General features: G+C 43.8%; 2 protein-coding genes across 5 annotated transcripts in view; one reads left to right on the top strand and one right to left on the bottom strand.

Annotated features, from left to right (window-relative positions):
- Positions 1 to 1,551, top strand: part of MCAM (melanoma cell adhesion molecule) — a 31,753-nt gene extending 30,202 nt beyond the window's left edge. For both annotated transcript variants that reach the window (XM_088138975.1, XM_088138974.1), the window contains one exon: positions 99 to 1,551. In XM_088138975.1, the coding sequence (XP_087995101.1) occupies positions 99 to 120 (22 nt within the window). In that variant the 3' untranslated portion in view covers positions 121 to 1,551. The remainder of the gene's footprint in view (positions 1 to 98) is intronic.
- A 149-nt stretch (positions 1,552 to 1,700) lies between these two features.
- The window catches only part of CBL (Cbl proto-oncogene), a 32,646-nt gene continuing 11,506 nt past the window's right edge, over positions 1,701 to 22,840 (bottom strand). The window contains exons 3-16 of one of the 3 annotated variants that reach the window (XM_088138971.1): positions 16,288 to 16,434; positions 14,904 to 15,060; positions 14,275 to 14,396; positions 13,649 to 13,786; positions 12,761 to 12,848; positions 12,240 to 12,371; positions 11,493 to 11,693; positions 10,170 to 10,307; positions 9,427 to 9,792; positions 8,653 to 8,747; positions 7,868 to 8,023; positions 7,388 to 7,491; positions 6,585 to 6,770; positions 1,701 to 5,748 (exon numbers count right to left, since the gene is read on the bottom strand). In XM_088138971.1, the coding sequence (XP_087995097.1) occupies positions 5,465 to 5,748; positions 6,585 to 6,770; positions 7,388 to 7,491; positions 7,868 to 8,023; positions 8,653 to 8,747; positions 9,427 to 9,792; positions 10,170 to 10,307; positions 11,493 to 11,693; positions 12,240 to 12,371; positions 12,761 to 12,848; positions 13,649 to 13,786; positions 14,275 to 14,396; positions 14,904 to 15,060; positions 16,288 to 16,434 (2,314 nt within the window). In that variant the 3' untranslated portion in view covers positions 1,701 to 5,464. The remainder of the gene's footprint in view (positions 5,749 to 6,584; positions 6,771 to 7,387; positions 7,492 to 7,867; positions 8,024 to 8,652; positions 8,748 to 9,426; positions 9,793 to 10,169; positions 10,308 to 11,492; positions 11,694 to 12,239; positions 12,372 to 12,760; positions 12,849 to 13,648; positions 13,787 to 14,274; positions 14,397 to 14,903; positions 15,061 to 16,287; positions 16,435 to 22,840) is intronic. The other 2 variants (XM_088138972.1, XM_088138973.1) reach the window with 2 other exon arrangements.

Genomic DNA, 22,840 nt, shown 5'->3' with positions numbered 1-22,840 from the left:
AGTAACATAAGAAAACGCCCTGGGTGAATTCTGATGTTTTTAAAAAGGCATGCTTTTTGGGATCCTAATGAAAGGTCTTCCTTTCTTTGCTCTAAAAGGGAGAGAAATACATCGATCTGAGGAACTGAAGAGAGAGCTGGCCATTTCCTTCAGATTTTCTCCTGCCCCCTTTAAACATTCCCCCCCACCCACGTCATTCAGACATGCAGTAACCGACGCACAGGATGGGCCCAGGAAATCTTGCCTTCTGTCCTTTCAAGGATGATGTGATTTTTCGGAGAAGTCGACAAGAAAGGAAAGGTGGTTGGATGCATTGTTATTTCAGAGCATTTGTGTTAAGGAGATGGCGGGTAGGCAGATCTGTGCCGTGCAGTGTACATTTTGTGTTTGCATTCCAGGTTTTAGAAGGGAACAAAAGTTTTAAGTTGGCACAATACTGGCCAAGCCAGGCAGGCCAGAATTAAACGATTACACTTTTAACACCCAACTTGTAAAGCTGGAGCACAGCTAAGGGGCTTTGTTTCCAGTAAGAATGTCAGCAAAGATGTTCTTTTAAAGGTATGTGCAAGGATGGAGAACCGCTGAAGGTCAAGTTGAACAGAAGACTTGGGTCTCAGAGTGAAAAAGGAGGAAGCAAGTTTAAAGTTTTTGTTTAAGGACACTTCTTAGGGAATTTGTTCTGTTAGTAAATGAATACACCCAAGACGCAACATAATCTTGCTGGGGGAAATGTTCTTTCCATGCTTCTTACTTATGATAGGAATAAGGACATGTTTTTCAAACTTGGCAACTTTAAGAATTCTGGGAGTTGAAATCCACACATCTTAGAGTTGCCAAGTCTGAAAAACATCGGAACAAAGGATTTTTTTTTTTTGTACAAATTGTATAGTCACATATTTTTATCAGAGATCTTCAGTTAGCCCCCTCCTCCCCTCTGCCCAAAAGAAATCCCCGCTCTATTCCACAGCTCCTGTCATACTTTTGGCTAAGACCCTTGGCAGCGCCCACCTCCCCCTTGACTGCAACCAGGGAAAAGGGGATTGGAGGTGCTTGGGTTTCTGTTCAGCTCAGACGCTCGGAGGAAGAAAAACAGCTGCCACTACCAGAGACTAAATGCAAAGGAAGCTGTTGCATTTAACTGCTCCAACATGTCGCCTGTCTTGCAAGTGGACGTCAGAGAAGTCATCTCACTAAGGTGGGCAAGAACACCCCTGACCCACTGCGGAAAACAACTCGAGCTCTCTTCTCTCCTGGGTTTCTTTTGGCAGCTGTTTCCTCTACTCACCTTTCCCAAATTTGAGGCTGGGGGGAAGAGCCCCACATAGTAAAGAACTTGCTAGAAACACTCTACCTGGTTAAAAGGGTTAACCAAAAGAAGAGGGGCTGCTGCGCTTTACATGCAAGTCAGAAAATGCCCGAATGGAAAGCTTTTGTTTGATATATATATTTTTTTTGTTGATGTGTGTGTAAATTTAAGAGTGTCTGAGTTGCAGGGTTTTATATATATATAAATATATATATAAAAATGAGAAATAAAAAAGCTAAAGAAGTCGTCAAGAATTGTCTCTTGTATGCATTGAGAGGAAAAAGACTCAGTGAATGGCTCAAGTTTTTTTTTTGTAATTCTGCTGCACTAAGAGGAGGGAGCAAGAGGATTCCTGGCACATGTGTGTCTGCCCACTGGGAAGGTGGCCCCGCTCATTATCAAGCAGTGCACGCCAGACCAAAGCTTGACCTTTGAGCGCGGCCATTCAAATCAACCAGCAAAGTCTGGTCTGAGGTCTGGTTTTCACAGGATGTGAAACTGCTGACAAACATTCTCAAGCTTCTAAAACTGGAGTGTGCTCTCACTTGCGCATCAGCCTGGGACAAGGAGTTCCCTGTCACAGGAATGGACATGGACACCAAACAAGCCGTATGCTACAACAAAGAAATTTATTTAAAAATAAAACTTTTGCTTTTGTTTCTCTTTTTATTGACACACATGAAATACTCTAAACTCCCCCACCCCTCCTCCCACCAAGCTCTTTAGTGGGCCCCTTACCAGAATGAAAAATGAAAAATAAATAACATTAGTATAACCTCTAAAACATTAACAATGCATTTGCAAAACAAACATGAGGACTTTAGCCCAAATGAATCTTAAAGCTCGGCTATTCTGTAAGAATATTTACCTTCTGTTCTTACTCTTTACAGGTCTGAAAGGATTAAATACTGCTAATATATTTTTATATTAATGATATTATAACTTTTAAAATAGTCAGTGAAAATCTGATCTTTTTTAACACCAATATTAAATTGGTTCTCAACCTTCAGAAGAAATAAAGCTACTTATTAACCACTCTTTCCTACCCAGCAAAGATAATTTATAATTTAGCGTAACCTCTCCCCGTGTTGCAGTTTTAGTCCTAAAGAACAGGAACTCTCCAGCAGTGGGTGGACGTGGCCACCCGTGGTTAATTCCACTGCTCCAGGGTTTGCTGCAAGCTACAGAACCACAGATGATGTCCCAAATGCAGCTGCAGTTTTAAGATGCAGGGAGGCAACACTTGTAAGGAAAGAAATTCTCTGTGAACTGAACAGGCACTGAATACTTAATCCACAGGAAACTCCTTGTCCAGCCACACACATGCACACCACACACACACACACACACAGGAGAAATGAATGGAAACGTCAGCACAGTGCCCAAGAGGCAACTCTAGCGGACCATGCTCTGTCCCTTCAGGCCAAAGGCAGAAGATGCCCCAAAACTTGGCCCAAGGCAGGCTCTAGATACCCCTGAAGGTGCCAACTGGACTTGGCTTCCAGACCGGTGGACTCTGTTTCAAGGAGGAAACAAATGATGGAAGGGTTGGTGTTTCCCATGGCTACGTTAAATTTTTCCAGCCATGCTCCATCACCTTCAAGTACAGCTTTGGGCGGGAAACACCAGCGTTTCGTTGTTAACGAGGCTACGGGAGGACAGCTTGTTGGGGCTGAGTGCTGCTACACACGGTCAGGCTAGCTTGAGGCCAACCGTTGCTCCTTCCTTGCAAGCTACTGTACGCAAGGAGGAGCTCCAGGACTCTGCAGTCAAGTTTTCGGTCTAGCTTCAGATTCGTTCTTGGAGAGAACAGCATTTCCCCTATTAAAAAGGCACTATACATTGGCTTTCAGTAAAATAAATCAACCCTTTTTTAAAATTAAGAGACTGGGGGGGAGGGTGAAGGTCAAATGTAAAAGCAGCAGGGAACATACCCCAGGAAGCATTTTTCCCTGTACCTCCCTTGTGCTTGCCAAACTATGACATTCATGTGGTTCCTAAAGAGAGACGCTTAAAAATCATCTTTGTGAAATTTAAGACGTGAAAAGGAAATAAAAGCACGCATGCAGAAGAATCCAGTCGGGTACACGCATTGCAATGCTCACCCCGGTCTATGTAATCCGTGGAATGGCACCCACAGAGAAACAAATGCCTTCCCTAACAAGGACATGGGCTGATAACAGTGCACAGAACTCGCTTCCACCAAGAAGCTTCAACAATTCCCCCAGGATCACACTAACAGCTTCTTCAGTTTTGCAAGGAATTTGAGAAACTGATTCTTGAATTGACACAGATTTAATCACCACCCTGGAGAGAAACAGAAAAGGGTTCCACCAACTGTTAGGCTGTGGGGGAAAAAGGAAAGCCATGGCGACTCTTTAAAAAATGTCTCCCATCCTGTCCCTGCAGCAGGAATGTACAATTCCCTGCTTCTAGGTGCCATCAGCATCTCCCTCATGCACATCATGAGTCCTCTCCCTGAGGCCTCCAGGCTCAACGAGTTCATCTTGATTCACGCACAGGCAGCAAGCTTGGACTGGCATCACCGACGTCCAGAGGGGGCTTGGGCTTCTGTGAAGCCTTGGCCACCTAAGCCCTTCTTGGTGCCTTCTGCTGCCCAGAGAAGACCTTCCTACATCAGGTGACACCTCCCGAGAAGAAAAGGTTACTCCACAGAAACTCTCTTCTCTGGCCTCTTGTAAGGCCTCTGCATTTCACTAGGGCAGAGGAACTAATACTATTTAAACAAGGAACCCAAGCGTGCGGTGGATCTCAAGATGTCCACTTTCGTACCAGGGCACGTGCTCTCATCCTGCCGATGACACTGAAAGCTGGCAAGCAGATGAGGAAAGACGTGTGAAAAAAAGCCGCTTGCTGACTTTTCACTCGACTGCAAAAGGCTCATCCTCTCGCTTCCCTAAATACTCAGGCCAGCAAGCAACATCACAGCTTAAACCAGGGCATCACAAAGTCAGCGCCTTTCCCAAACGTTAAGTCTTCCAGTAGAGTTTCTTTTCAAGGATCTAACCTTTTGCTCCTGATATAACAAGCCAGGAAAAAGGATTGCCGTCTTTGGAGGTGCTCCATAGACGCCTGACACAAAACGGGTGCATTTTTACTACTGAGCAGGTAATTGATTCCCGGGGGTGCTACGTACTTTACTTTCTTCTGTAAACGTCTAAGGGACCTTGCTCGCGGTTAACTCTATTTATTGATCATATTTATATAGCCATCCATCTCACAAAAGAGTGGCTCTGGGCGGCGTGTTAATTCGAGGTCTACAGGAAAAGGAGAGGATGGGTGGGAGCGCCACAGGGCATCTAAAGGCTGCTAAGAGGCCAGCTACGTTGACCATCCATAACATCAGGAATGTCATGAAACCGCTGTGGTGGCCTAACCCAGCCCGGATAACTTCAAAGCCCAGAAGGTTGGGGGCTGCAAAACTAAGTAGCTTCTACTCCCCACCTGCACAAGCACCTTCCCTGACCCAAGTGAGAGCTGTCAGCATCTACCATGCCGTTGAATCCAGTGTGTGGCAAGTAAAGCTGGCATCAGGAAGAGGCCGACTTCCAAAGGAGCACTGAAAATGCCAGCCAGAACCAGAGGAAGGGCGAAAAGGGAAGGGGGGCAGAAAGGAGGCATTGAAACCTCTCGCTTCATTGAGGACTGGTACCTGACAGCAGAGGGTTTGAAAACCCTGAGCCAAAACATGCAGCAGCAAAAGAGGCCCATGCGTGGCATCCTGAACCGCGAGGGATGGGGAGGGACCATTCAGCATCTCAGCCTCTGGCTGGAATTCACAGCACGGGACAAGGGGACCGAGCCCTTCCCCGTTCTACCGGCAAAGGAAACCGGTGACCGGTATCAAAAGTTAACACGTCTGTTCTCTCAAACCAGAAAGTGCGAGGGGGCGGGTGGGCAAAGAGAGGAGAACCCAAAGAGATACACAAGACTGCCGAAGACACACCTATCGGCTCCATTTCACTCCACTGGAACACCTGGACTTGCACAAAACCCTGACGACCGACGCTCAGCAGAGGCAGGCCCAGCTTCGCAGGAAGTCCCTCAAGGGGCCTGTAACCTCCTCCAGGCCGATGCGGGCAAGAGACTGCCCACGCAGGTGGATGCACGGGGCTTCAGGCAGGGCTGAGAAAGCTGCTACGTAGCCACATGCGTGGGGGAAGAAACGGAGACAAATTCCCGGAGAATATTCTTGGCCATGTCAATGTTGTTGTGGGCAATGAGCAGGGCTTTCTGGATGTCCTGATACGAGTAACCCTGGCTCATGAGATTCTCGATCTCGCTGGAGAGCTGTGGAGAGGCCACAGGGACCGGCCCTGCCCCGCTGACCTGCAGGCAGCTGCCCACTTTCCGTTCAGAGTTTATTCTCCGAGGCAAAGGTTTCGGTGGCCTCTCTGGAACTTGGGAGACATCCGAGACATCTGCAAAGAAAGCAGCACATGGCTGAGAGGAAGAGATTTTGGACTGGCAGGCCTCTTGCTCTCTTCTGAGGCCAGGTCTACAAGTTACTTTCATTTCTGGTGGTGCTCCCTATCTGGCCACTGACCTTAAAATCAAACAAATGCCACACAGGGGAAGTCAGGGGAAGTCACCAATGATCTCTGAGTGCTATGGTCTACAGCTGCCTCCTGGGGAAGGTTGTGTGTAATGGGTAGTAGGAATAGCCTTGAGGAGGAAGAGCCGCAACCAAGGCAACAGCCAGATAAAAGAAATCGGAGTTCAGGGCAAAAATGTAATTTAAGAAAGCATATCCTACAGGACCCTCTCTAGTTCTCATGAAGATACAGGGAGGGAGGGAAGCCCATTCAGACTTGGATGTTTCTGTTTCTGTAACCTTGTAATAAAGTAGTATTAGCATTCATAACTCTGGCATCCTAGTCTGGTCTACCTTGAAGGGCTGGCACGGTGGCACTCAGGTGCTTATCCCTGCAGCAAGCCTTCTGAGCAACGCCCGATGAAGCGCAAGGAAATGAAACAGCTCAAAATTGTAATGCCTGCCAATTCCTCCCCTTTCTTAAAGGCAGGAAAGGAAAAGCATGTGAGGACTTGAAAGAGCGCAAAAGTCAGCAGTCATCCTCACCCAACTCCAAAGACTTGAGTGCCTTGAGGGCGTCCTTATCAAAATCTATGGCCAGGGTTTCTGCTTGACATTTTGCGGAGGACAGATCGTCAGCTCTGTCCTCAATTGTTTATGCCCCGCCCACAGGGTGACACAGGCGCCCCACCCGCCACACTGCCGAAGGACACGCTGAAGCACCTGTTGGAATTTCGCCATCCAGAGACGCACGGCTGAAGGAGGGGGTTGCACTGGAGATATCGGACAGCGTGTGACGAGCTGTGGCCGTGTGGGTGGATGATCGGGGAATGTCATAGCCACCTTCCTCATTCTCTGACTCCTCTGGACCATTGGGGGTGTGATCATCAGCTACTGTATCGCCCATGTCTGAAAAGGATTAAGCAGCAGCACACCTTTACCCCTCTGGCCTGCAGGCCCATTCAGAGAGGGCGTTTGCAAGAGGGACACTGATAAGCCCACACCTCAAAGCTGAACCAACTGCACAGAAATTAAAGTTACGATACCCCGCACATACAAAGAGCTTCCCATCTAAAAGCATCTGGGAAATCACATCGGGGTCATCTTTGCCGACACCGCGGTTTCTTCATCCCACGGAAAGCAAAGATCTCAGAGAGTAAAAGCAGAGTTTGGTGGAAGAGCTGCCTGTAATTTTTCCTCCCTGTTATAAATTGCAAGAATGAATTCTCAGAGTCATACGGAGGATGGCAACTGTTGTGTAAACACTGCCATGTGCACGTGGGCCCACGTTCTCAGAAGGAACCGGCTCCCTCCACTGAAAGGGCAGGAGAAGGAAAATTAGGTGTTGATGGTGCTGAATGACACCCATACACAAATGCATAGGGATCACGAAAGCTAAGGCACCGGTAGGAACGCTTGCGCTGTCTTAAGCGTGCTTTTCTAAATAGAGAGAGACGGGTTCCTTGGTTGGTTTTGGCTGCTTGCAACACAAATCTAGTCTAAATGTCATTTCACAGGAAACTTACCAGACACACTGGCAGCTTCAGAGGAACATGGTGCTGCCTGGGACTGAATATTGAACATTGCTTCATAGGTAGTTCCCTCTACTTCCTGGTCACACTCCAACACACTGAGCAAAGAGAAAGGGCATTGGATTCAGGAACTTACTCAGCTCCTACAGCAGGAAGAGACCATTGTGCTCAAAGCTTCACCACAGATATACAGGCTGCTTAATGCAACTCCTTGTCCCACGTGCTGTTCGAGTCCGTAAGGGTCCCTGGCTATCACCCTTCAGGAGAACAGCACCCCTTTGATCGGGTCGCCTTTCCAACTCTGCCCTAAGCCTCAAAAGCAGGGCTCAAGCAGTTCTAACTTACAATCTTGCAGGGAATTCAAAGGCCAGCTGATTTTGCTCGTAACTACCCCTTTCCCCACTCAGAGCCTCTGGAACTTAGGATCTCAATCGAAATCACCAACGTTGCGGTATAATAAAACAACTCCCTCACCGTGAACCTGGACTCATTTCCAAAGGCAGTTTGGCTTCGGACTTTTGTCCAGCACAGCCAGGTGGCACCAGGGGCAAGGAGGAAGGGGACATGTACTCCGAGTCTTCATCATTTCCAGGGGACTCTCCAGAGAGCAGCTTTGGGGCAAGCAACGGTCTGGGGGGCAGAAGGGAAGAGAATACAAGTTTGTGATCCAGGACAAAAAAACAGCCTGCTGCTCTCTGCTAATAAAACTTCTAAAGCAGAAGCTTGGAAGGCTTTTTGTCCACGTGTCGGATCTTTCAAAAGTTTCACTTCATGACTTGCAGTGCCCGGTCTTGCATCACAAATGACGCTTCTGGCGATGCGGCTGCACATACCAGACCACAAAGCCTCGCGCTCTCTTAAGAGAGAGGTGCCTCTTACATTAAGTTACTCAGCTGCTGAGCTCTGATTTAATCCTGCTTTAGTTGCATAATGCTAGACTCGCCCTCAAGTGGTTTTTCCCAGGTACCATCACTCCAAGCAATCATATTAAACATCCCCAAATGAAACAAAAAAATCCAGCCAGATTTACCTCAGCATCTTAATGTAAAATAACCCACTCCATTTTGTGCATTTTAGCTTCTCAGAAAGCAATGCCTTCCACTACAGAGATGATCAAAAAACCACTGAGGAACCAGATACCCTACATGAAACTCTCCCCAGAATTATAACTATTGGTAACTGATTGTGCAATTCAACCTTCTACTGGTGATAAATTCTGAAAGTTTCAGTGGCTGAGCCTCCTTGAGGACACAACTTACCTTGCAGCAAGAGAATAGATGGCATTGGCAGAAGAAGAAGGTTTTATTTTAGAGTGCTCGCTGTCTGAGCCAGCAGGGAGCCCACCAAGTTGGTTCTGCAAGAAAACACTGTGTCAGACATCACCACCAGCATATGGACGAAGACCAAAAGGCGTATCTTTATTAAGCCTGCTGTGAACATTTTTGGGGTTGTAAAAATGTGCACCGGCACCACCTGTTCGCCTGTAGCCAGTGCATTAGCTCCTTCTCCAGAGGAGGAGATCACCTCACCGCATGGACCCAACTCTATGTCATCTCCTGAGTGGCCTTCGCAAGCCAGGAGGGACAGGGACCTAAACAGGTGGCCGGGTTAACAGTCTGTAGGATTTGCCCATTTTCTCAGGAGTTACAGGATCAAACTCCTAAGTAACCAAGAAGGGCCATGTCTCCCCTGCCTCAAAGGGACCTGCTCAGTCCAGCTCCAAGCAACTCTGTCCACTAGGAATAATTTTGCTATTCCCCTTGGCTTGCTGTTGTTGCCTCTTGTAGCTTTACACATTCCATAATTCCATAAGCCAGCCCCTTTTGTGACCCTGTTCCTTCAAAAGACCGGGGCAAGACACAAATCCAGTTGACTCTCTCCAGCCCTCACCCCCACAACTTCCACAGAGTACACAGGGGATGCATAAATGCTCCCTCTCCAGTGGAGATGCGGACCACCATCTTTGGGGTGGGATAAAGCAGCCTTTCAGGGGTGGTCTGAGCACAAAAGGCAGTGGGAAGCCAGACACATACGCTCACCACCGGAGTGTCCAGGCTCAGAGTACTGCCAAGTCTGTGAGTCTCCATTCTGGAATCCATTTGAGAAGGCAGTGAGAATGGGAGGGAATGGCGGTTCTTCAGCTCCCTACTTGCCCATGTTTCAGTTGGAGCCTTCAGCATTGGTCGCGATGGCCAGAGCTCCCCCTGACGGTTACAGGGCATGGGGGGCAACTTGTCCCTGGAAGGACAATCTCCTGGAGTGCAGGGCAAGGGTCGTCTCTGGGGCCGACTCTCTGTTCCAAGGGCGTGTGGCCTGTCTGGAGGTGGAGGTGGTGGAAGATCTCGGTGAGTTGGTGGGATCGGCAGAGGTTTATCTTTGTGAAGAGAACCAGGCGCAGCCTATAAAATAATGGAAAGCCTTTCAAGCAACTGTCTATAATTTGATTATCCATAGCAGGCAACTGATGGAGGAAAGGGAACATTGGGGTGCACACCACACAGCCAAAAGTTTGTACGGATCCACAACACTCTATCAACATGGGCAGGAAGAAGTGGGACCCTGGCTGAAAAACCAGTCAGTCGAGGCTGTCAATCTGACTCTCCATTTAACTAAACGAATACATTAGCAAGGGTGATGAAGCAGCAATAAGAGGGAAAGGGGAAAAGTCCACAGTGCCAGTGAAGAAAAACTTGATTAATCAAGCCCAATGTGTTTCAGACAGACATCTTTCCAAGGGCCCCTTGTCAGTCTACAAGATCTACAACAGAGCTAGTACCTTAGAAGTGGTTCCTGGGCTTGAAGCGCCAGGTGGGTTGGACGCACGCTGCTGCTGCTGCAGAAGGTCCAACCTTGGAGGTACTGGGGGAAGTGCTGCCTGTGGAGTCATTGAAAATGGAGAAGGTGGACGCTCTACCTGAAGAGATGCCAAAAGGAAACTGAATTAAAACATTTAAAAAATCCAGTCTAACAATCAAGTTCCCATTACTTTGGCATTTCAAGTCATCTTCTCTTCAACTCAAGTGAGAGGACTGCTGTTTATCTCTACTGAACATATATGAGCAAGTTCTTGTCCTCCGTTAATTCCAATACTTCAGCAATAACAAGGTCTGCTTTGAAGAGAATTGTTCTGTCACCAATTAATCTCCACACTATACTTGAACTGGACTTGCAGTGGGGATAGTTTTTAAAACCAACAGATGGCCAACACTGTCATCTTAAGTACAGCTGCCAGCTGATGTGCAACTTGGGCACAGGCATGGAATTTGTCTCTGTTGGGACGCAGCAATGCCAGAAATCATTAACAGGTACCCAGCATGGCAGAAAACAAAATGGGCCCACATATTAGGCAAATCAAAGGCTGCATGTCAACAAACCAGGACAGCTTCGGCAAAGGCTAAACCTTCTATGCTAGTAAGGAATTCATCATTCAAGTAGATGCTCAAGGAGCAACGTCGCTCGCCAGCACCCCTCAAGCACAAGGAGACAGTATCAACAAGCTCAGCTCTAGGGTGGGCAGGTACGAAGGACAGCAGAAACCAAGAAAACGCACACACGTGCACCCCGCCAAATTGAGCTCTGCGTTGCTTACAAACTGCTGGGAGGAAATACATCAGGACGGAGCACAGAGTGGGCAGGACTACTCACTGCAACATTTTACTGCAAAGCTCCCAGCCAACTGCCAATTATAGACATTAATATTGACAATAATACTGACATTCAGTTAAGGTGGAATGCTGACAACAGTCTGAAACCAAGTGCTGGAAAACCTATGGAATCCTGGTGCGTGTGATTCACAGGGCCACACTGAAGCAAAGCATATCTGGAATGGTTCAGGGTCTGTACAGAAGACCACTCTGAGGCCCCTGGTGGTTGCATCTATCTATCTATCTATCTATCTATCTATCTATCTATCTATCTATCTATCTATCTATCTATCTATCTATCTACCTACCTACCTACCTACCTACCTACCTACCTACCTATCCATCCATCCATCCATCCATCCATCCATCCATCCATCCATCCATCCATCCATCCATCCATCCATCCATCCAGATTCATATTACTTCCATAGAAGAGACCAACAGTCCAGTCTTACCTTTGCACCAGCCAGCTCTTTCATCATGAAGAGTGATTCATCTGTTCTGTCATCGTCGTCATCGTAGTTTGGAGAGGGGGCCCCCTCTGCCCCTTGCCGCAGAAGCCCTCCCCCTCCTCGGGGATCAAAAGGGTCCACTACAATAGGTTCTGTGCCTTTAATTTCACACCGGCAGAACGGACATCCCTGCCCCTCCGATTCCTGTAGGTAGAGACCGGGGAGGAACATAGGGACCAAGTGATTCACTCAGGGCCACCCCGTGGAATCTGGCAGCAAGATTACTTGACACACAGGAGGGAAGAACAAAAGGTTGAACTTACAACTTGCTATTGCAGTAGGAAATTAACTAGCCTTTGTGTAAGACTAGAGGCCTTACAAGAACAGCAAAAGAAAGAGAAAGATAAAATAATGCACACGTTGCATGCTTTCTCTTTCTCTCTCTCTTTCTCTCACACACACACACAAATACCCTTGCCACCTTCAAGGTAGCTGCACGAGTCAGCCACTCCACATTTGCAACACTCCCTCTTGCTGCACAAACCCTGGGTGCACAACTGCTGACCTGCATAAAGGTTGACAAGGCCTACAGAAAAGCACCCATTCTAGATGCCTTTTGTAAAGCTGGCGATAGCAGCGGTACTGATGCAACAGGCCCAGCCAGGCAAACTGGCCAACTCTGCTTTCTGTACAGGCTGCAAAGGGCTGATGTTCCAAGAAGCGGGGCTCTGAAAGGGAGAAATCCCATACCTGCCACGATGTGAGGCAAGAGGTGCACATGAGGTGACCGCAGGGTTCAATCTTCACGTCTTTGTCATTTTCTGCACAGATTTTACAGAGCTGGAAAGTGGAGCCCATCTCACAGTACAATTCGTATTGCTCCTGAGGGTAAGAAGAAAAAGGAGGTAGATCTAAAAACACCTTCCTGGAAACAGTCTGGACAGCTTTTAGCTTCAACGATGGCCACTGAAAGGTTAAAGCCTGCAACACTTTAAAAAAAAATTGACAGCTACTTATTTCCAGTTCCAAAGCGTAGGGGTATCATTAACAGAACAGGGTGTGATTCTTAAATCATGACTGCAAGGACTACAGGCGCTGGAAGAGAAGGGAAATCTAAGTAAATGAAAGTGCTCTCTGACCCATATGCCTAACTACTCCAGCATCTAACTGTGGGTTCATGACCCTTTTCTCCAAACGTAGACTCCATAAATCCCTTTTTTATCATAGGACTAGACGCAAGGAATGGAAAAGAATCGGTGGTCTCTGCTCACCTGTGTAACTTTAATGTGATCCTGTGGTGTGGGCTCACACAGGCCAGTCAGATCAGGGTTCTGGTTTCTTCCATCAGGATACAAGTAACTACAGAGGAGAGATGAAAAGATTATTATTTATTTCAGAAGAAATAGCTGAACAGAGCAGAGTCTCAAACAAATGGGAGAGATGCCACTCTTGGGGAGGGTTGAATTATCAGATAAATTTAATTATGAAGAAGTTTTAAAAGGAGAGCCCTTACAAAGCCCCAGATGGGGAAAATAAATGTTGAGTTGTGATTCCTCTGTTTCTTAAAACAGAACATGTCTCTCAGCTTCAACCTACTCATAGCTACATCTGTTGCAATCCTTTAGCCGATCAAAGGTGTGGTATTTTAAGTAAGCTTGTCATGATTTGCTCTAGGTGGCCTGGAGATGACGTCACATGCACCATGACATCATCATGCAAATTATACAACACACCTGTTGGCATCAAATATCATCACACAAGTCCATAATTGCATCTTTTGCACAATGAAGCCCAGCCACACCCACCGTCCTTTTGATGTAGCTGCGGCTTGTTACAGATGCCCGTGTGTGAAACACCATGGGGCTGGAAAGAGAAACTAAATCTGCTGTATATCTAAGAACTGTAAATAATCTTGAATTCAGGTGCATTATAAGATGAGTTATATTAGGACAAGCAGAAGGGCCATGTTATTAGAGAGTGCAAATGATCTAAAATCTTAGAGAAAGAGCTATGATGTTTCAGAGGCCTTTCAGCTTCTCTACGACAGAAGACACTGAATTCCTCTTTTCTTCTCTGCTTTTCGATTACAGACACGTTAAGTGAAAAAGGAAAAAAAAAAAAAAAAGAGTTGTGACCCTGCACAAAAACAAATCACTTACAAGCCTTCCCTGAAGCCATCAATCAGTGCCTGAAAAAGGGGTTTGTTGTGGGGTATTGTCTGGAGGATATTTCCATCTGCAGTGACATAACCAATTGCCCATTGACCAAGTCGGGTACAACTCAGACGAAAAATATAACTAAAAAAAAAAAAGAGAATACACAGAGTTTGATAGCTGAACAAATATGTAGCTGAATTTGAACTACCTATTTATGAAGCCTTTTCTGAAAGACAGGACAGCAGAGAATCTCTCAATAAGCTTTCCCCATAATGAGAGTCATAATTATTTGAACACTTCTTTCAACGTGCATTAACTATCATTGCAAAGATGACCCTCACTTCTTTGATACTCCAAGTTGGCTTGATCATCATATAGGAAAAGCCAACTTTCTAAAGGAAAGGCCCTAGGCTTCAAACCTCCAACAATGAAAACCATCATTCTCTTTCCCCAAAAAAGGGTACTGCTCTAAGTTTGGAGGGAACTTAGGATTAATATGCCTAACCCTGCAACTGCAATTTACAAAGTTTCCAATTTAGGACAACCCTGGTGTCAACTATTTTTGATATAAAATGCTTAAATATAACAACATGAATTGACATTAGAAATGTTGCCTTTAAGACACTCACCTTCCAGGTTTGTGAATGAACTTCTGAAGTCGTGCTTTAACTTCGTCATATGTCAGGAATGCCATATACCCGGGATGAGTCACTGCAAGGCTATTCCAATTCCTGAGCAAAGAAGACCATGGCTGGGGTGGGGGGGAAAAACTATTAGGTAAGCACTCACTTCAACAGGGAAACAGCCCTTCCTACTGTAGCTCCTCCATCCAGGAACCTGCTAAAACAATTTAACTGGATGAGGCCTTTTCTATTTCTCATGCAGTCACATCCCCTCCATAAGATGACTTCAGCCACATCCAACATTGATTATTCTTAAGTTGATATCACATTTAAAACTGCAGTGCAGAATTTAATTGCACTCCAATGGGGCATGACAACTTTCTCTTCCCAGCTCTCTCTCACGCCAGTGTTTAAATCTTCCTGCTCCCAGAAATCTAAAATGACAGCAGAAACCACAGAGATTACAGAGGCAAGGAAACTTGTAGATGGAGAGAAGGAACGGTTGAAGACTGAGCCTGTACAAGTCAGGGAGATGAAGACTGGCCATTGTGACAGAAGAAAGAGAAAGCTGTTTCAGTGGTGAAGCAACATCTGTATTTAGGAAAGCCATGGCTTTAAAAAAAAAAAAAGCTTACCTGAAATAGACGAGTAAAAATATCAAATTCAAACACTGAAATGTAATCATTGCATGTCAGGTCAATAGTTGATTTCAACGCCATCGCTTCCAGGCCTGAACTTATAGGATGAACTTCATGGAGGGCTTGGCGGAAGGTCTTCCATGGGACAACGGTCCTGGCAGTGGGATAAAAAATACGGAGATTACCTCTTTTGCATCACAGGAACTTAAAACACGCACAGCATCAAACAAAAAGCCTCTTCTATCCAACATTCTGTTTCCTACAGCAGCCGATCAGATCCCTCTAGGAAGTCCCTGAGCGCACATGCTTCCCAGCAATAAATATTCAAGCACACATCACTTCTGATACTGGACATTATATAGTAGTTTTCCCCACGAATTTGTCTAAACTGTCTTAAAACCATCCAAGTTAATGCATGTTCTGTCCACGCATACAGATTCACAACCACAAGGGATGGAAATAGACAAACGCAGGTACATTTGTTCCAAAAATGACCTGCCTTGTTTAAGAGAAATGATTTACGATTACTGAAAGCAGACATCAGCTCTAATTCTTAATTTGTTCAGTAACTGATTAAAGCAGCTACTGACGTAGTTGCAATATAAAGGAATGCAACATAATTGTGTCTATCTCTGACATCTAAGTAACTGTACTGATATATTAAATGAAGGAAGTAATGAAGGAAGACCAACTGCTTACAAGCAAGGTTACGAGTGCACATATTTTTAAGTCCTAATTTGTAGATATGCCATGCATAATTCATAAATTGAAGTCCATATGGAAAGAACATGATTCTGGAATGCAACCAAAATTAATCTCTAGAGATAAACATCTAAAGTTATGGCAGTCTAGCCTCCTCAAGCCAAGCGAAACATCAAGTCCCCTTTCCACCTTCAGTGAATACAGGAAGATTGATCTAAGCAAGCTTTAGGACCTACAGAACTGGAGCACAGGTTAGAAGTGTAGAGTTTATAGGATCAATATTCTCAGGAGCCCGTTTCACAGTTTATTCCTCATTGTATTTGGTTCAATCTAAAGTTATCTTAACATTAACACAGGCACCATCAACAAATTTTGTACCCAAAGTCAACACTTCCATATCAAGGGAAGGGTAAGACTGAAGACTACCATAAAGCTTTTTTTTTTTTTTTTTGCTGTTCATAATCTTATGCTGCTGGTGGCTACAGTCGGACTTAGAATATTTTCAAAGAAATACTTGAATGGTTTCACCCAGCCCTGAAAGTACTGGGTGCTTTGAGGTTTGAGGTTCCATTTCACATATGTTGGATATGCCAAAACCATGACAGACGATCCACTCGAGTTATGAGCTGCCTAAAGAACTGCTGGAGGCCTAAAAGTTTATTTTGGAAATTCTGCTTACTTTTCCTCAAAAGCTTTTCTCCAGAACTCTGCTGCATCTGCCTTTGTAATTCGGAAGGTGTCTCCTTGGAAGAGTCCATTTGGAAATATGCCTTTCAGTTCCGCTAGCATGTGGCTGAAGATCAGAGACAGTTTGGTCAAGTTGCGCCTGCAAGATCAGAAAAGCAAATCTGCCTTGAAATGGGAAAGCAGCAGCCAGGGAACGAGAGGAGAAAAGGGAACTTTGATTTTTCAAGTCACATTCTGGATTGATTTTTCTAACAGGGAGACATCAGTGGCAATGCATTCTAATTCACAGCAGTTTGGAAATTTAGCTTTACTTTACAAGCCCTCTTTATCTCTTTAGGTATTTTAGTTACTAACTCAGAAAATGCAATAGAAGGATTGCTAAAGTGCTTGAAGTAAGGCAAAAAAATTATGACCTAGGTAGAAGTTACAAGTCCTTCAATCAGTGTTCATTATATAGTTACCACCTCCAGACATGACATTCAAAAGAATCGCGTACCATAATTTAAGTATACGTACTAAGCAAATTAAGGATCAATGCAATCCACTGGCTTGGATAACTGAAAACTGGACTTCGCTTCCTCGAAGAAAGAAATAAAGGGAGACTGCATCTTCTAGGAAGAATCTCTCTGGACTGAAAGAATCCCCAGAGAACTTGGGTAATTCTTTCATCTCTCCTTTAAGAATTTAATAAATAAAATAAAGCAACATTTGTACTTCAAAATGGCCTATAAGGTTTGGGAAATTGATTTTAGATGAAAAAGGGGAGAACGTTTGATTTTTTTTTCTTCCAGGCTGAAGGAGAAGAGAGGGGAGGAAGGGAAAGGAGATGAAACTTTAGCACATAGATATGAGAATAACTTTTCCAAAACAGCTTGAAAGACCAAATCTTAAGCATTTCTTAGGAGTTCAGCATGAAAGAAAAACCAAGTCTCTCTCAGCTCAGTGAGAAAGGCCTCACTGAGGTGTCAACAGGGAGTCACATTAGCAGGATGTTATCAGCTTGAATTGGCTGAGATGTATTCTCTTTTCTTCCCCCATATGATCTGGGATTTTTGAGATTTAAAGAACAGCAACATGGATTTCTAAACCGCCCCTCCCCCACCCAGCTAGCTTAAACAGGAAGATTAAAATTAACAAAATAAATTATTTGGAAAAGTCTTCTGTGATTTCTACCCTTAGGGATGGTCTGTGATTTTCAAGTGTTAACAAGCAAAAGTGTTCAGAAGCATAGAGGCCTGCCACACTAGCACTACTATTTCAAGGATGTGTTTACTTGGTTCTTTAATTCAATCTTGATATTTGAATGCACAACAGTCACCTTCTGCGCATGTACTCTCATGTTCTCAAGAAAACGTGAGAACTCTCACGTTTACAAGAAAAGGGTGAATTTAGGGTACAAAGGAGACTGCTTCCCTAAGGGAATTATCAACGCCAATGCCTGGGCTTAGCGAGAGGGAGGTTCCTCTGCAACTGGTCTAATCAACAGTGGCAGATGACAACTGACTTCAAAGGATAAGATTCTTCCTCCACTCTTACTGCCCTTCGCTTTTAAGTTAACATCAAGAAATGGGAGCAGCTGCTTGGGGTGCTTTTAAATCAAGGGGTAATAAAGGGAAGCTAACACTGTACACAGCTTATTCTACTCACACAGGTAGAAAGTCAGGGAAGAACCCTCAAACCTATAGATTCCTAAAGCCCCTCCCAAGATTTTACTTCTAACCAAGGACTGCTTCTTTGGTTAGCGTTATCACATCATTTCCTCACCTTAAAGCAATATTATCTCTGGACTAATTAACGAGAGGCTGACTGATATGGCTACTTCTGTTTCAAGAAAGGAAAAGAAGGAACAGGTATCCATTACCTTTGTAGCTCCACAACCATGTTGGGCTTGAACATTTTATTTATGCAAAATTGTGTTTTAAGTATCAAATGCAAGAGCCTCTGGAAGAAGCACCAGTCAGCACACATTAAGCATGATATGGGTTCTATTGACAGACCTTTATAAAGCATCAGCGATATGCCAGGCACTTTCTGGTTAAGCTTATACCCAGAAGGAGCAGGTAAAGAGAGTATTCTTATCTACCAAGTATAGTTGTGATGGAATTTCTCCGGTTTAAATGTTCAGGCAGTTAGCTGTGAGAGCATTTATTCCTGATGATTATTTACCTTCTCTGCTACTGTTTTAGCACCACTCTTTCTCTCAATTAGGAGAGAGAACATACCTTCTCAAGTTCACCACGGGAGACCTACCAGTGAATCAAATATGACTGTGAGATTACACGACAGAGAGCCCACAAAGCATGAGTGAAGTTAATGTTTCCGGATAGTCAATCACTCTGGACGTTCTAAAAATATGAACTGAAACGAGCTGCCCGGTGGCTTGTGAGATACACGTTTTGATTCTGTGCTAGGGTGGTGACTTTCAGATGTAAGGAGGTAGGAGTTGAGACTTTGTACTCTACAGCATCCAGTCTTTCAAAATGCAAGCATCAATCACTGAACACAAAATAGTTTAACCAGACAACAGAATTAAAAATTAAACACACCACATTAAATATGCCGCATCAAAGCAAAGGATGTTCTGCTCTTCACTTCTCTCTGCTTGGCTGTCCTTTTCCTTCTTCATTACTTTTTGGCTCTAGACATCTTGCAAAAAGTCAAGAGGTCAACCAAGCACTCTAGCCCCACTGCAGCCTTTAACAGGGCCTCATTTTCCTGAGTTCAGCTTTCTGTTGCCTTTGCCTCTGACCTGAAGCAGGCTGTTCCTTTCCGGCTTCCTGTTTGCTGGATAAAAACATTCTACCATGATAACAGCCTGTCTTGCAGAAGTCACTCATATGTCAACCCATTCTATCCTTCTCTGCACCAGTAAATCTTTAAAACCATAATTTAACACATCCAACTAGTTCCTTCAAAACTTCCCACAAGTTCTTCTGAAAAACACAGTTTTTAAGTCAAATAACTGAGCTATTATATTCAGCAGAAAGGCTGCCCCCAATCTCAGCTGATGCCTCCACAGAAAGCATGTCTGCTTTGCATTACCTTTCCTGAAATTACACATCAAGCCAACCATTACAAACCCAGAAGAAGTAAAATTCTCAGATTATGTTCTTGGAAGGAAAAAAGCTAGACATCCTAACTCTCTTGAATACAAGGCAGCTTCAAGTAGAAAAGCATTAGGAAATCTCCCTGCAGTTAGTGAACGTTCACTACCTTACATTGCTAATTTCGCTCATATGACTAGCAGAAGCTAATTCAAGGAAGGGGAAACAAAAATAATCTGCACTTATATAGCCTGTAAACATTTCACAGCATTTCTCTCTTCTGGGTATAACATTTTTTAAAAATATGTAGCAGATAGAGTACACTGCATACTAAAGGTATGTGGGATACCATTTATATGTTATGGCACCAAATAAGGTTTGTGATCTTCTACAATATCCCTTAAGAGAGTCTAAGGAATTTGTTTGATGGGCTATATACTTCTTTAAGAGAAGAGCCAATATAGCTAATTAGCTGGAGCTAATATATTCTGCACATTTAAAAGCAGCTCTAGCAGAGAGCTTGAGCAAGTTTCAAACTAACATTAGAATTAAGCATGCCATTACTATTTCAACCTTAGCTCTAAAAATAACACACGTACACTATCTTACAATTAGAGTAAAATTCTTTGCAAAATTAAAATGTTAATATAAGTAAACAAATGGTTTTGTGACAAAATGATTCCATGTTTAAAAAGATAGGTTACAAGTTTGAAGACTGCTGATTTGGTAAGCAGAAAAAAATAATAATAACAGAAGTGTTTGAGTTCTTAATAAATACCAATGTTATGAATGGGTTTAAAAGCACAAGAGACCTTTGAAAAAACATAAATATCCTGTCTAAAAATAACAATGATGCTTCCTTGTTTACATTTTGTGAGGAAGACCGAACATGTACCTGGGGACAGCTTGTGTAAGCAAGTCTGATTCTGCAAGCACTGTTTATTCAAAATGTCCAAACTCAAGATGGATGGGAGGAAACAAGAATGCTACCCCCGCAGAAAGGTAATGCATGTCCTTTCTACTGATCTGCTGTGTTATTAACTTTAAACACACACCATTTTTCTCAGAGAAGCCAGATGTGCTGGCTCAGGGGCGGACTGGTTCAATTCACAGACTGATAGAGATGCAAGATGTTTACGAGGGAAAGCCAAGTCTCTCCAATCAGGGGCAGGGTACACACTTTACATCATACTGATGAAGTAAACAAGGGTGTGAAAGATCAGTGCAAAGGGGGGAAATGGGTCCCTTCTTCCTGGCTTGTTTGTGTTCCTGGCTAGTTGGGGTTGAGAACACGATTTTGTAGACTGATGGAGACTCAGCAGAAAATCTGCACATGTGCACAGTAGGAGTTTCAGAATATGCATCTCTGAGTGACAAATTATGCTGTGATTTCTACAACATAGTGTTAGAACCTTATCAACAGTTTTCTTCTGAAATATGCAAGAAAAAGGGGGCTGGCAAATGTCCAAACCCAATCTTTTAAAAACAGCACCCCATCTCAATATAATTCGACAGAGCAGTCATCTAGACATTTTTTTAAAAAAAGTATACTAAAGCAAAGCTAATTAATGTTCAGAGTTTTCCTCCTCCTTCTCTAGCTCTGTGTTCCTCTCAATGGTGAAATTTCACCTGACTTGACTCAGTCTAACCAAATGAAAACATTTAATAATAGCATTCTTAAATAGGTTAAAATCTTGTGAACAAAAGCAGCAGGTGTCTCTTTGGGATGGGGACAGAACAAACACACTAGCTCTACTTCCTCCTACCTTTCTGCCACTCAAAGAAAATGAGATAGCAAAGCCAGAGAGGATTCTTTTCAGCCCTGCCACACATAGAGGGCAATGGGAACAACAACGGAAGGCATCTTGTTGAATTCTTCCATCTCAAGGTAAGACTTGCTACATCTGGAAAGGACTTGATAGTCCTGCCTGTAACACCAACTTGTGATGTTTTCTCAGTATTCTGTGCCTCCTTGCTGCATCAATAACTTGAGTCAGATAACATAAGCACAGTCTACGAGTCTGTTTTTGACAGGAAGTTAACCTACGCAGAAAAATTAGGTTATATGGATATTGGATCTCTTGACAAAGGAGCATTTGAAGAATCAATTTAGTCAGCTTTTCTTGACAAAAGTTATTAGAAGGTTATCTAATCAATGCCAATACTCAGAGGAAGTACATGATATGTGTCAGCAGCTCACCTGTCTCTACAGCTGGAGAATATTTTTTTTGCCTCAAAAGGGTTCAAGACATTTCACATTACCAACATACCAATTATACTTTGAAGGGAGGATAGTAATGTTTCAGCCACATTTGATAAGTGGAATGAATCATAAAAACGATGAAGTGGATGGAAAGTAACTAGTTGGAACTTGTAATTTAATCATAAACTTTTATTGAAACTTTATCTTTGAAACTTTGCTCCACCATAAGTCCTTAAAGTTTGCTTTCAAAATGAAGGGTCAAATATGAGAGAGGGTACATTCCTTAGAAACCTTGGCCTTACCAGAATGATGCTACCTGTGGGCCATGGCTTTTCACCTCTGGTCTAACAGATCAGACTCCACTGAGTTAGTTAAACTGGTGCATAGCATTCCTATAACAGAATATTCCATGTAAGCTACAACTATCCTGCTAATGTGAATTCAACCCTTATGAATGCTGAGTAGTCCTATTTAAAAATCCTACATGGACATTTATACACTTCTTGCAGCTTCAGAGCTTGCTTCCCAGAGTAAACAACTTTTTAAAAATAAATGCACAACTATTTCAATTCAGCTTTCCAACACAGAGTTTGAAGTTGTATTTTGCTCCATCAGCAGCATAAGATGCTTTCTAGAGAAATATGGAGAAACCCATATTCAAACTAAGCAGAGCATATGCATTTCACAGAGATGCAATTATGTCACCATCATGTCCTGTGTACAGAATTATCCAGCATTACTCTGATTTTGTGGACTAATTCACCAAAGCACTGGCATAAAATTCAGAGCAGGCACATGGATCAATATCAAAAATAAAGGCTGAGTTTAACCATAGAACTTCCTTTAACATTAAAAACCAACTATAATGTTTGTTTCTAATCTTCTATTCCTTCTTGGTACCTAACACAGCATTTCTTTATCCTGACCTCCCAACTTGGTGTCCTCCAAACACCTACGTCAAGCTTCAATTTGCGTACTGCCTAGTCAACACAACCAACAGCCATGGTTGGCTTGAGGTCATGGGAACTAAAGTTCTACTTATCTGGAAGGTACTAGTTTGGGGAAAGGTGTTTGATCATCAGGATCTTCAGCACTAAAAGCTCACCCATGTTTTTATTTGTGACCATGTTTAGACTCTTTGCAAGCAATTTTAAAATGAAAGCTGGGACTCCAGAATGTGTAACAGGACACGTTTCCCCATTTCTGTCTTGAGTACTACAGACTGACACTGAAGTACATTTTCTTCATTCCAGTGGATCTCTTTAGACAGCAAACAGTTCACGTTCCTATGTAGCAAT

This window comes from Python bivittatus, unplaced genomic scaffold (genome assembly GCF_059951505.1).
Source record: "Python bivittatus isolate LINGU-HERP-01145 unplaced genomic scaffold, Pbiv_v1 ctg000320_np1212, whole genome shotgun sequence".
In the NCBI taxonomy this organism is placed as follows: Eukaryota; Metazoa; Chordata; class Lepidosauria; order Squamata; family Pythonidae; genus Python; species Python bivittatus.
This window is presented reverse-complemented; position numbering and strand designations above follow the sequence as displayed.